This window comes from Aquarana catesbeiana, linkage group LG08 (assembly GCF_042186555.1).
Source record: "Aquarana catesbeiana isolate 2022-GZ linkage group LG08, ASM4218655v1, whole genome shotgun sequence".
Classification (NCBI taxonomy): Eukaryota; Metazoa; Chordata; class Amphibia; order Anura; family Ranidae; genus Aquarana; species Aquarana catesbeiana.
The window spans coordinates 11,037,509-11,052,207 of record NC_133331.1 but is presented as its reverse complement, the minus strand read 5'-3'; the positions used below and the strand labels follow the sequence as shown (position 1 = coordinate 11,052,207).

The window sequence follows — 14,699 nt, the reverse complement described above, 5'->3', positions numbered from 1 at the left end:
TCTGATTATCAGTGTAAATGTGTGCTGTCACAGGATTGCCAGTTATGTGCACGGATGAGGCTGCACCAACAGGCACGGATGACGCTCATGAGGCTGCGCTGACGGGCACTGATGGGGTTGCCCTGGTTATCAGTGTAAATGTGTGCTGTCACAGGATTGCCGGTTATCAGCTCTCCTTTTCTCACATGACAGCGCTGAGGATTGGAAATGCCGATTAACCGATATTTGTTGACACGTGATCAACTGAGATCAGCTTTATCCAAAAAGGACACAACGATCACAGAGCCCACCCGATGATTGTGCGATTGGCTCATTGATTTTCCCATAAGTCTGCACTAAAATACAAGTCAGATTTTGGGCATCTCCTGCAACAACAAAAAATTTAATTTAATTTTTGGTGAGATACTAAAAAAGGGAAAATCTATATAGGGATGCAGACCCTGCCACTTTCCGCATTAGAGCCCTGCAAGCACAGCAGCTGACTGATAATTATATAGCCATTAACTCTGCACATTTACACAGAGGAAAAAAAACAGCTCTTTCTTCAGAACAAAATGAAGGAATCCGCTACAAAGTTTCTAACAATCCCTGCAATGTACAGAGATCACCCGGGGGAGGGGCGGGCATAGGGTTCCTCAACAAAAGTGAAGTTACTCTTTAATGTATCCACAGGAATGGTTTGCTGGTTTTCTGGAAGGGCGGTGGGGATGTTGTGCAAATGTCACCGATTTCATCAAACAGACTGCTAAATGACGATCACCATCTTCTGTGTAATTTCGCTCGGTTTGTGCTTCCAGGAAGATCCAGCGAGGTGCAACAAGCAAACTAACTTTCTGTCTAGATGATTTACGAAGAAAAATGTAAATGAACTTCCGAGTATTGTGTCAACATTGTCCAACAGGAAGATCACTGGGTGTTTTAGGATTAGAAGGAAAGTTCATATTTTTCCTCTGCATCGTAATAAAAGTATCCAAAACTGTTTTTTTTTTTTGCCGTTCTTTAGCTTCTCATAACCACTTGAAGAGCGGGAATTTTCTGGCACTATATACATGTAAAATTCGGTTTAGTACTTATTTATTTTTTGATAGAAAATAGACTCCACAAACATTATATCTTTTTTTTTTTTTTTAAAACAGAGACCCTAGAGAATTGGCGGGTTTTGAAAATTTTTATATTTTTGTTTATGTCACACGGTATTTGCGCAGTTTTTTTTTTTTTTTTTTTTTTTTAAATGCAGTTTTTGGGAAATTTTAATACAAAAAATAAAAAATAATACATAGCCCAATTATTTAAAAATATAAAAGATGTCACGCCAAGTAAATAGACACAAAACATGTCCCTCTTTAAAATTGTACACGCCCGTACAATGGCGACAAAACAGCGTAAATTTTACTATCCACTTAAAAAAAAAAGCCTTTGCAGCAGAGGTCTCAAACTGGCGGCCCTCCAGCGGTTGCGAAACTACAAGTCCCATGAGGCATTGCAAGGCTGACAGTTACAAGCATGACTCCTCCCACAGGCAGAGGCATGATGGGACTTGTAGTTTCACAAACAAGCTGGAGGGCTGCCAGTTTGAGACCCTTGCTTTGCAGGTTACCACTTTATATCTACAGAGAAGGTCTGGTTCTAGAACTACTGCCCAGGATCTGACGTTTGCAGCGATACCTCACATGTAGGGATGAGCCAAACACCGCGCCCCCCCCCCCCCGGTTCAGTTCCCACTAGAACATACCGAACAGGCAAAAAATTCGGACGAACACCGTTAAAATTTATGGGACACGAACATGAAAAAATTAAAGGTGCTCATTTTAAAAGGCTTATATGCAAGTTATTGTCATAAAAAGTGTTTGGGGACCTGGGTCCTGCCCCAGGGGACATGCATCGGAAGCAGTGATTTTTTTTAATGCTTAAAGTGAAACAATAAAAATGAAATATTCCTTTAAATTTCGTGCCTGGGGGGTGTCTATAGTATGCCTGTAAAGTGGCGCATTTTTCCTGTGTTTAGAACATTACCACAGCAAAATGTCATTTCTAAAGGAAAAATTGTCATTTAAAACTGATCGCGGCTGTAATGAATTGTCGGGTCTCGGCAATATAGATAAAACTCAGATATACATATATATTTTTTTTTTATAATGTGTGTGTGTGTGTGTGTGTGTGTGTGTGTGTGTGTGTGTGTGTGTGTGTGTGTGTATGTATGTATATATATATATATATATATATATATATAAAAAAAATATATATATGTATATCTGAGTTTTATCTATATTGCCGAGACCCGACAATTCATTACAGCCGCGATCAGTTTTAAATGACAATTTTTCCTTTAGAAATGTCATTTTGCTGTGGTAATGTTCTAAACAGGGGGAAAATGCGCCATTTTTAATATTTTATGGTCAGACTGTATTTGTGCAGCGGTCTCTCGAAACGCAATTTTTGGGAAAAAATTCACTTAAGATACATTAAGTAGCGGATGGGGTGTTTACACGCCGCGGTGCTTTGTGCCTGTGAAAAAGGAGACGGGGCTCTCACTGGGACCTCCAGGATCCGGCCCGTCTGATCGGGGTGATAGTCTCTGAGCAGCTCGCCCCTGTGTTTATACTCTCTGAATGGAGAGGAGAAATACATTGTATCTCTGTCTTTCTCCTTGTAGAGAGAAAACAAACTGTAAAAAAACAAAAAAAAAAAACACACTAATAAGAAAAAAGAAATTAAAATACCTAGATCAAGGTTTGATCTAGGGTCAGTGCCAGGGTTAGTGTTAGGGTCAAGGTCAGTATATTTTGGGCAGGATTTTTTTTAAAAGCATTTTTTAAATTAGTATTGGTGTGTTTTAGTTCGGATAAAAAAAGCAAAACGCACACTATTGTTTCTGGGCCATACTACGGGTAAAAACAACAACGAACATACACACATGTGGTATCGCTGCGATCGTCAGGAGAAGGAGAATTTATTTTAGGTTGTTCTTTGGTGGTAGGTTATGGTAGTAGCAAGAAATATACATCTAAATGTAAAAACAATGATTTTACTATTTTAGGCCAGTTTTCCTTGACGATAAAAAAAAAAAAAAAAAAAAAAAAATCTGGAGATATCCATTACCATTTACCACCAAATGAAAGCCCAAGGTGTCCTGAAAAGAAAGCGCGGTATAATCCACTTGGATGCACAAAGTAGTTTTGACGATATGTACGGGTTTTAACTAATACATGTGAAAGTTGTAAAATTGTGCTTAGGCATTAAGATGTTTTCCTCTGGGTGCATGGGGTTAATGCAGCGAATGCATTAGGGCAGGGATATGTAATTAGCAGACCTCCAGCTGTTGCAAAACTACAATTCCCATCATGCCTCTGGGTGTCATACTTGTGGCTGTCAGAGTCTTGCTATGCCTCATGGGACTTGTAGTTCTGTAACAGCTGGAGGTCCGCTAATTGCATTACCCTGCATTAGGGTAACAAACATTTTACTTTTAGAACCACTTTAATACTACAAAGTAATTCTAAGCTCAACAGGAGTGCATCCAATATTTATTAACCGATTCCTGCACGGCCTATAGCAAAATGACGGGGCAGGCGGGACATTTTGTTGACCTGGGAGGACATCGAATGACGCAGGGCCGCGCTGCAGCGTGATCTGTCACTGGCTGCGTCCACTGGACACAGCGGATGACTGATCAGTGTACCAGCCCGCTGCTCTGTACCATGTGATCACTGTGGCCAATCAGAAGATCACATGACAGTTGTGAACAACGAACGGCTTCCTTTCATGCCATCCATTGCATACAATTGTGTTGCTAGCTGTGATTGGTCGCAGTGATCACATGGTACAGACAGGGCCAATCACAGCAAAGCACACTGAAGGAATGCGTTTCATTCAGTAAAAACGGCTGCTTATACCAACGTTTCTCAACTCCAGTCCTCAAGGCGCCCCCCAACAGGTCATGTTTTCAGGATTTCCCTCCGATGAAACAGCTGTGGTAATTACTAAGGCAGTGAAACTGATCAAAGCACCTGTGCAAAATAATGGGAAGCCTGAAAACATGACCTGTTGGGGCGCCTTGAGGACTGCAGTTGAGAAACGCTGGCTTATACCAATTAGGTTCACTGGTATAAACAATTTCAATGTGTAAAAAAATAAAAAAAAAATGTCCTGATCACTTCCACTGAGTAGTACAGTGTTATTATGGTAGCACTGAATTGCTCTAGTCAGTGTGTAAAAAAATAAAAAACAAAACAAAAAAAACCCAAAAAAATAAAAAAAATAAAAAATAAATAAATAAATTAAAAAAAAATTAGACGTGCTGGTATCCTACTACTAATTCCTCAGCAGGTTAAGGATTGCTGTGTGGATGAGCACCATCTGGCTATACACAGACCAGCTTACTGAAAAACAGGAGAATATTACAGAAGATTTAATCATGAAGGGAGACCATTGATAAGCACTTTGCTGCGTCTCCCGAGGGCCGTCCATTTCCTGGAAATAATCAGTGAACACCACAAACCTTGTGAGTTCTCTTCTTCCGCTTCCTCGTCCTTGATGATGAGCCGCCCGTCCGATGTGACTTTGAAGTCATGGCTCTGCTTCGTGCTCCTCGCACCCGGTTTTGTGGCTGTTGTACAAAAGATGAAAAGACAGATTTTCCACATTACTTATAATAAAAACAATTGTCTGGGCGGCTCCATACGGATCGCACTTAAATAAGCGGATAATCACTCTGTTTATGAAGTTACACAACGTCCTCGTTTTCAGAAAAGAAATCTCTAAACGGACAATTCTGTGCTGATCTCAGCTTTCACTATGAATCTCACACACACATTACAGTATATATATTTTTTTTTTTTAAAGATTTTAGTTCAGAATTTTTTTGGGGTATTTTATTTTATAACAGAGACAACAAAACCGGCCCCCATGCAGGGCAGCAAAGCCTTTAACAGGATCAATATGTATGGGAGGGGGGAGGGCGTGCGGCACAAAACACGGGCAATAGCCACAGCGGCCGGATACATCACCTGCATACCAAAACAATAAGGATGTATAACAATATAAGAACAAGAGTGTATAGCATTCATATATAGAGAGATCGCGAGAGAGATTTCTCTCCCCCGATCTCTCTCTCTCTCTCCAGATCTCTACATCTCTACATCTCTCTCTCTACATCTCTACATCTCTACATCTCTCTCTCTACATCTCTCTCTCTACATCTCTCTCTCTACATCTCTACATCTCTACATCTCTCTCTCTACATCTCTACATCTCTCTCTCTACATCTCTACATCTCTACATCTCTCTCTCTACATCTCTACATCTCTCTCTCTACATCTCTACATCTCTCTCTCTACATCTCTACATCTCTCTCTCTACATCTCTACATCTCTCTCTCTACATCTCTACATCTCTCCATCTCTCTCTCTCCATCTCTCTCTCCATCTCTCTCTCTCCATCTCTCTCTCTCCATCTCTCTCTCTCCATCTCTCTCTCTCCATCTCTCTCTCTACATCTCTCTCTCTACATCTCTCTCTCTACATCTCTCTCTCTACATCTCTACATCTCTACATCTCTCTCTCCAGATCTCTACATCTCTACATCTCTCTCTCCAGATCTCTACAACTCTCTCTCTCTCCAGATCTCTACAACTCTCTCTCTCTCTCCAGATCTCAACAACTCTCTCTCTCTCCAGATCTCTACAACTCTCTCTCTCTCCAGATCTCTACAACTCTCTCTCTCTCCAGATCTCTACAACTCTCTCTCTCTCCAGATCTCTACAACTCTCTCTCTCTACGTCTCGCCCTCTCTACGCCTCTGTCTCCCTCTCCCCGCCTCTCTGTCTCCCTCTCCCCGCCTCTCTGTCTCCCTCTCCCCGCCTCTCTGTCTCCCTCTCCCCGCCTCTCTGTCTCCCTCTCCCCGCCTCTCTGTCTCCCTCTCCCCGCCTCTCTGTCTCCCTCTCCCCGCCTCTCTGTCTCCCTCTCCCCGCCTCTCTGTCTCCCTCTCCCCGTCTCTCTGTCTCCCTCTCCCCGCCTCTCTGTCTCCCTCTCCACGCCTCTCTGTCTCCCTCTCTACGCCTCTCTGTCTCCCTCTCTACGCCTCTCTGTCTCCCTCTCTACGCCTCTCTGTCTCCCTCTCTACGCCTCTCTCCATCTCTCTCTAGATCTAGATCTCTCTCTTTAGATCTTGATCTCTCTAGATCTCGATATCTCTCTATCTCTACATAGTGAGGGAAGTAGTATTTGCTCCCCTGCTTATTTTGTGCTTATTTCGTAGGTTTGCCCACTGACAAATGATCAGTCTATAATTTTATTGGTCGATTTATTATAACAGTGAGACACATTTATTTTTTTAAAAAGAGAGAGTGTAAAAATAAAAAAATGAAAGTAAAAAACAATTAAAAAAAAACAAAAAAAAAAACACACATTTAAAAGCACCCCCATCCGTGTGCTCGCACACAGAAGCGAACGCATACGCAAGTCGCGTCCACATATGTAACGCCGTTCAAACCACACATGAGAGGTATCGCTACGTGCGTTCGAGTGAGAGCAACAATTCTAGCCCTAGACCACCTCTGTTGAGTTAGAAAGCGCTTGTTTCAGCTGCGCTTTACCACTAGCGGGCGATTTCAACCCCCCACCGCGATCGGCCGAAGGTGTTAAAAGCGCCCATGTCGCGGCTCCTCCAAATCACTTTCCAGGCTAGCCATTCATTTCAATGGGCAGGGGTATTTCGGAAAAAGGGCTATATACATTGCTCCCAAACCGCCCCAAAGATGCTGCTTGCAGGACTTTTCCCCAACCTCCCGCAAGCGCACCGCCGCACCACCGAAAACTCACACTGAAATGAATGAGAGGCGGTTTTCAGGCGATATTTCTAGTGCTAATACGCATGAAAACCACCTCAGCGTGAAAGGGGTCTAATGACTTTGCTTACTATGTGTCAAGCTTTCGGCCTGGGAGAGAAAAAAAAATAAAATATCGCAGACTGACTCACCCAATACTCTCTGCGCGGCGTTGGCATCGAGGAAGTTCAGAGGTTCATCTCCCTCCCCTTCCTTCAGCCAGGCTCTGCTCATCTGTCGCGTTTGCTTCTTCTGCTGTTTGCTCTGCTGCTTCGTCTTCTTCACATCCTCCTCTTCCTCCTCGTCTGTGTCCGCTAAAATCTCCTCAATGCTACAAATCAAAAAAAAGAGCGCAGATCAGAGGCGTTATTTTATTTTTTTGTGCTTGCATTAGGTACACAGTCTATGACAAAATACTTTTTTTTTTTCAATAAACAAACCATATTCCTTTAGGGCCTATTCACACCAGAAACTGCAAATAACTACGCATTTTTAACTGCATGTTTACATGCATTTGAAGCGCATTTGGATACGTTTTGCAGTGCATTTTTTTTATACGTTTTTGGGCGTGGCTTTCTCAGCGTAACCAGATGCCAACTGCCACACACACACACACACACACACACACACACACACACACACACACACTGCTCTTGCATGAGGCAAAAAATAATAGGCTCTCTCATGTACTGGTCAAATGTTTTTCACTGCTTTAAACGGAAAATACCACATTTGGCCACTAGATGGTGCAAAGAATCAAGGAAAGTCTCTGTACCTGTATGCGACTCTGCACATCTGGGGCGCACAAGCGCAGCGCCTGTGAATCGCTTCCCTCTGTGATTGGACACAGTGGGAGCCAATCAGCGGGTCCGGCGGACACGGTGTCCGCCAGGACCCGCCGATCCTTCGTGAGACAGGCAGAACGACGATCTGTGACAAGGGAAGGCATGGATCCAGTCTTCCTAAGCAGAAACACAGATCTCTGCCTTCCCACAGTGAACCCCCCAAAACACACAGTTAGCAAGCACTCCCCTAGGAACATATTTAACCCTTTGATCGCCCCTAGATGTTACCCCCTTCCCAGCCAGTGTCATCAGTACAGTGACAGTGCATATTTTTTAGCAGTGATCACGATATTAGTGTCACTGGTCCCCACAAAGCGTCAGTTCGTGTCCGATATGTCCGCCGCAATATCGCAGTCCCGCTATAAGTCGCCGATTGCTGCCATTACTACATTAAAAAAAAAACAAACAAAAAAAAAACAAAAAAAAAAAACAAACACACTACTCCAAAAACGTAACCCATAGTTTGTAGGCGCTATAAAAAAACTTTCATGCAAACCAATCAATATACGCTTATTTATTTTTCAACAAAAATATGTAGCAGAATACAAATGGGCCTAAATTGATGAAGAAATTTGTTTACATTTTTTTTTTTTTAATTGGATGTGTTTGATAGCAAAAAAGTAAAAAAATATATTCTCCCCCCAAATTGGTCTTTTTTTTTTTGTTTGGAGCACAAAAAATAAAAATCGCAGAGGTGATCAAATAACACCAAAAGTTAGCTCTATTTGTGTGTGTGTGTGTGTGTGTGTGTGTGGGGACGACAATTTTATTTGGGTACAGCGTCTCCCGACGCCGCAATTAGTGTGTGTATATATATATATATATATATATCTATGGATATAGATATATATATATGGATATAGATATATATATATGGATATAGATATATATATATATGGATATAGATATATCTATATGTATATATCTATATCTAGATATATCTATATAGATATATCTAGATATATATCTATATATCTAGATATAGATATATATATATATTTTTCTCTCTCTATATATATATATATATATATATATATATATAGATGGATATATGGAGATAGATATATATATATATATATATATATATATATATATATATGTATGGATGGAGATAGAGAGATATAGATATATATATAGATATAGATATAGATATGATCCGGCGCACAGGTGCCGCGCCCAGTAGTAGTAAAGGACCTGAAAAGGTTAATAAGGTAAACCATTCAAAAGGTCATCATTACCATTCGAACAACCTACCTGTCTCCCTTGTGCCCTTTCTCCTCATCATCACCTTCGTCTGCATTGGAGGCGGCTTCTTTCAGGGCCTTTTGCTTCTTGTTTTTAGCCTCTGCTTTGCGGATATTGACTAGCACCTTGTGGTATTCCTCCGGTAACATGCTCTTCACCAGATCAAATCTAACAAAAGATCAAAATAATACGGTCAGCTCAATTACAGAAACGTGTTACATTTGACACACAAGTAAATAGTTGGTTTGGAAATGGAAAGCGATGACTGGGCCGCCCTCTAATGAGCTTTCCAGACACAGAGCTCAGCAAGGGAATAGAAGAGTGCGGAAAGTTCAGAGATTTATCTCCTCCTCTTCTGCGGGCCAGCCAGCCCCCCAGCATCCCCCCCCCCCCTGCATCTCCCGCCCTCCCGGTGCCCCCAGCATCCCCTGCCCGGACCCCGAGCATCGCTCGCCTGCCCTCCCGGCGCCCCCAGCATCCCCTGCCCAGCCCCCAAGCATCGGCCGCCCTCCCCCACCAGCATCACCCGCCCTCCCGGCCGCCCCCCAAGCATCCCCTGCCCCCGAGCATCGCCCGCCCTCCCCCACCAGCATCACCCACCCGCCTGGCCAGCCTCCCCCAGCATCGCCCGCCCTCCCCCACCAGCATCACCCACCCGCCTGGCCAGCCTCCCCCAGCATCGCCCGCCCTCCCCCACCAGCATCACCCACCCGCCTGGCCAGCCTCCCCCAGCATCGCCCGCCCTCCCCCACCAGCATCACCCACCCGCCTGGCCAGCCTTCCCCAGCATCGCCCGCCCTCCCCCACCAGCATCACCCACCCGCCTGGCCAGCCTTCCCCAGCATCGCCCGCCCTCCCCCACCAGCATCACCCACCCGCCTGGCCAGCCTCCCCCAGCATCGCCCACCCTCCCCCACCAGCATCACCCACCCGCCTGGCCAGCCTCCCCCAGCATCGCCCGCCCTCCCCCACCAGCATCACCCACCCGCCTGGCCAGCTTCCCCCAGCATCGGCCGCCCCCCCGGCCGCCCCCCCCCCCCCCCCAAGCATCGCCCGCCCTCCTTGCCCCCCAGCATCGCCAGCCTGAACAGCCACCCACCATCACCCGGCTATACGATTTCTGATGTACCATACAGACTGGAGGGAAGTATTGTTAGACAGTTTGCATAATTGTGTGGCAGAGTACAGCACTTCAGTGAGGAGCATCCTGGGATACTTTCCATAATTGTCACTTCTATGGGAATCTGTACTATACAGCACTATGCAAAAGTTTTAGGCAGGTGTGAAGAAATACTGTAAAGTAAGAATGCTTTCAAAAATATACACTCACCGGCCACTTTATTAGGTACACCTTGTTCAATTGCTCAGTAACGCAATTTGCTTATCAGCCAATCACATGGCAGCAACTCAATGCACTTAGGCATCTAGACGTGGTGAAGACGACTCGCTGAAGTTCAAACCGAGCATCGGAATGGGGGAAGAAAGGGGGTTGAAGTGACTTTGAACGTGGCATGGTTGTTAGTGTCAGACGGGCTGGTCTGAGTATTTCTGGGATTTTCACACACAACCATCTCTCGGGGTTTACAGAGAATAGTGGGAAAAAAAGAGAAAATATCCAGTGAGCAGCAGTTATGTGGAGGAAAAATGCCTTGTAGAGGTCAGAGGAGAATGGGCAGTCTGGTCCAGGTGATAGAAAGGCAACAGTAACTCAAATAACCACCCGTTACATCCAAGGTATGCAGAATACCATCTCTGAACACACAACACATCCAACCATGAAGCAGATGGGCTACAGCAGCAGAAGACCACACCGGGTGCCACTCCTGTCAGCTAAGAACAGGAAACTGAGGTTACAATTGGCACATGATCACCAAAATTGGAGAATAGAAGATTGGAAGAACGTGGCCTGGTCTGATGAGTCTGGATTTCAGCTGCGACATTCAGATGGTGGGGTCAGAATTTGGTGCATGGATCCATCCTGCCTTGTATCACCGGTTCAGGTTGGTGGTGGGGGTGTAATGGTGTGGGAGATGTTTTCTTGGCACACTTTGGGCCCCTTAGTAACAATTGAGCATGGTTTAATCACCACGGCCTCCCTGAGTATTGTTGCTGACCATGTCCATCCCTTTATGACTACAGTGTCCCCATCTTCTGATGGCTCCTTCCAGCAGGATAATGCACCATGTCACAAAGCTCCAATCATCTCACCACTGGACAATGAGGTCCCTGTCCTCCAATGGCCTCCACACTCACCACATCTCATCCAATAGAGCACCTTTGGGATGTGGTGGAACGGGAGATTGGCCTCATGGATGTGCAGCCGACAAATCTGCAGCAACTGTGTGATGTCATCATGTCACTATGGAGCAAAATCTCTGAGGAATGTTTCCAACACCTCGTTGTATCTATGCCACCAAGAATGAAGGTCAAAGGAGGTCCAACCCGCTACTAGCAAGGTGTACCTAATAAAGTGGCCGGTGTGTGAGTATATATTATATACACACATTATAGTTATATATATATATCTATAGAGAGAGAAAGAGAGGGAGAGAGAGAAAGAGAGGGAGAGAGAGACAGAGAGGGAGAGAGAGACAGAGAGGGAGAGAGAGAGAGAGAGAAAGAGAGGGAGAGAGAGGGAGAGAGAGGGAGAGAGAGGGAGAGAGAGGGAGAGAGAGGGAGAGAGAGGGAGAGAGAGGGAGAGAGAGGGAGAGGGGGGAGAGAGAGAGAGAGAGAGAGAGAGAGAGAGAGAGAGAGAGAGAGAGAGAGAGAGAGAGAGAGAGAGAGAAAAATTAATTAATATATATTAACAATATATTTTATAAATTTGTGTTCCCACTATATATATATATATATACACTGACAATCGAAGAATATTTGTTAAAGGGACAGCGCAGCTGGAGGTCCGCTAATTGCATATCCCTGGTCTATGGGATGGTTTCAATTCAATGTTCAACTCTTCATCTTACCCGAATTTCCGGATAAATTTGGTGAAGATGTTTCTCAGCTTCATACGGAAGTGGCGCCTCATGTCCTCGTTTAGGGTTCCGATCGCTTCCATCTACAAGTTTAAGAAAAATAAATAAAATAAGAATTAAAAAAAATAAATAAATAAATAAAATCGCCCATTAAAGATCAGGCACCCAAATCTATAGCTCTGTAAAGTCATCACTTCAAATTATCTGAACCAGCAGTTGGCGCCAAAATAATCAAATTCAAAAAGACCGACACCAGATTATAGAGGAGAAAATGTAAAAAAAAGAAGAAAAAAAAAAAAAAAAAAAACACCGCTCACCGATCGCCTGCAAGAGGTGAAAACCAAACAATTTCTCGATTCAACAATTCAGCCAAATGATGATATTTTGGTCTCGGTTCACAATTGAATGTGCGGGTGGCTGCAGCTAAAATGCAGTGCGAGTGGCATAATCCAAATGGCACACGGCACACACTGGAAATGGCATCTGCAGTTCCCATGCGGGCCGCGATTTCTGAAATACTGCAGGGACCCTTTTCCCTGCGTTTCAGGAAGCATTGCAGCCTAATCAAATTATTGGGTGGCCGCGTCCCGCAGAGCCGCACAGATGTGAACCGAGCCTTAAAAGGTGAACTCTACACAGGTATAAAAACACGGATCAAAGCAATTCTGCCTGCAATAAACACATCAAAGTCTATTTTTAAATAAAACAAGCTTAAAGGATATGTAAAGCTTTGTTAAAAAAAAAAAACACAAAAAAAAAAAACCACATGTCATACTTACCTCCTCTGTGCAGTTGGTTTTGCACAGAGTGCACAGAGTGGCCCTGATCCTCCTCTTCTCGAGTGCCCCGTCGGAAAGCCGCTCTCCCTGGGGGGCACTCGTCCGGGCGCGCTCCCGTGTCCTGCTGCTGCGTCCATTGACACAGACAGCAGGACTCGGCCCCGCGCCCCCGGATTTGATTGACAGCAGCGGAAGCCAATGGTTCCCTTCACTAGAACTAAGGGGCCAAGCCCTGAAAAACAACCCCCCACACCATAACCCCCCCCTCCACCAAATGATTTGGACCAGTGCACAAAGCAAGGTCCATAAAGACATGGATGAGCGAGTTTGGGGTGGAGGAACTTGCACAAATGCTCTTCTGGAAGAATGGTCAAACATTCCCATAGACACCCTCCTAAACCTTGTGGACGGCCTTCCCAGAAGAGTTGAAGCTGTTATAGCTGCAAAGGGCGGAGCCAACTCAATATTGAACCCTACGGACTAAGACTGGGATGCCATTAAAGTTCATGTGCGTGTAAAGGCAAGCGTCCCAATACTTTTGACAATATAGTGTATATTGATCACATTAGTAATACGCAGTCTATTTGTAGAAGAGGAAAGAGTGAATGAGGGTAACTCGGCATTGGTTGCAGCACAAGAGTCACATCTCTGAACGATCGGGACGGCGTGACATTTAGCGGATGACACTTACCATTTTCTGTAGGTGTTTGGAGAGAATTTTCAGATCCATCATAAATATGACGACTTTAATAAATCCCAGGGCGGCCTTCACAATCTCCCTCGTTCTGGAGCTCAACAAGAGACAAACGTTCTCCAGAAGCTGCTCGATCACCTCCAATCCCATGTGGTCTGTCGGGGAGAAAACGGTGTTTTTTTTTTAAAAGGGATCCGTCTACTAAGGCATGACGAGATTTTTACATTTAAAAGGAGTTGTAAAGGCAGTAACCTCCCTTGGCGGTGTGATTAGGGCAGATTTTTGAATCTCAAAAGCGAGACAAATTGTTTTGCATAGAAATTTAGCGTTATATATTGTAGGCCTGTCATTTTTTTAGGAATAACACACTTAAATCTGTCCAAACAAGAGTCTAGTAGACATCCCGGGTATGATGAGGTTTGAAACACGAAATCATAAATTACAACATAATAAATAATTATAAAAAATAATATAATAATAATAATAATAAGATTAATTTCAACAGGAATCACTATCGCTCAATTCTGCAAGCAATTCTAATTTATTATCGCTGTTTTCTAGCTGGCCTAAAACAGTTTTTTAAGTAAAGGGATGCTTTTTGGTTGCCATGGACATTCTCAAGTTTCCAGGCAGAAAGAACAGTATATTGTATGTACACACACAAAACTGCATGCAGGGCACTGGACAAAGCACTGGGGACAAAAAGAGGTGAAAAGATTTATTCTGAAAGATTACCGTGTACCATTATGTTCTGTGTACTTTTTGAATTTGACGCCAGGCTCCGCCCCCACGCGTTGCGACGCTCGCAGGGAACGGAGAACACATGGGGGGTGGGGGGGGGACAAGGTAAGTAACCTGTACCAGGATTCTGCAATGCAATCCCGAATGTGGCTCGAGGAGCCACACTCAGGAATACCGCCAGTGGAGGTTAAAGCAGAGTTCCACCCAAAAGTGCAACTTTCGCTCATCTGACAACCCCCCCCCCCTCCCGTGCCACATTGGGGGTGGGGTTTTCTTCGCCATGTCCGCCTTCTGCAAGACCCTCGTTCGGTCACTGGGGGCTACGCCCCTTCAGCTCCCGGGTTGGAGCACTCTCTGCTGCTGCTTTTGTAGACCAGTCCTATGGACTCATTGACCATAATGTAAGTATGGGGTGCCTCTTTTAGGCCACGTGCTTCTTTTCTGACCTTAATTAGCATTGAATGTTATATCTTACCGATACCTATTACTATTTTTTTAGATATCCTGCATATACACCAACTCTTGAGGAAGCGAGCAGAGCTCGCGAAACGCGTCGAGTACTAAAGATGTATATGCATATTATGTATTTCATTACTG

The 14,699-nt window shown here is 44.3% G+C and overlaps 1 protein-coding gene across 3 annotated transcripts in view; it reads right to left on the bottom strand.

Annotated features, from left to right (window-relative positions):
* Positions 1 to 14,699, bottom strand: part of LOC141105581 (RRP12-like protein) — an 80,303-nt gene that overhangs the window by 13,028 nt on the left and 52,576 nt on the right. For all 3 annotated transcript variants that reach the window (XM_073595503.1, XM_073595504.1, XM_073595505.1), the window contains 5 exons: positions 13,359 to 13,516; positions 11,880 to 11,971; positions 8,923 to 9,081; positions 6,976 to 7,154; positions 4,499 to 4,606 (listed from right to left, as the gene is read on the bottom strand). In XM_073595503.1, the coding sequence (XP_073451604.1) occupies positions 4,499 to 4,606; positions 6,976 to 7,154; positions 8,923 to 9,081; positions 11,880 to 11,971; positions 13,359 to 13,516 (696 nt within the window). The remainder of the gene's footprint in view (positions 1 to 4,498; positions 4,607 to 6,975; positions 7,155 to 8,922; positions 9,082 to 11,879; positions 11,972 to 13,358; positions 13,517 to 14,699) is intronic.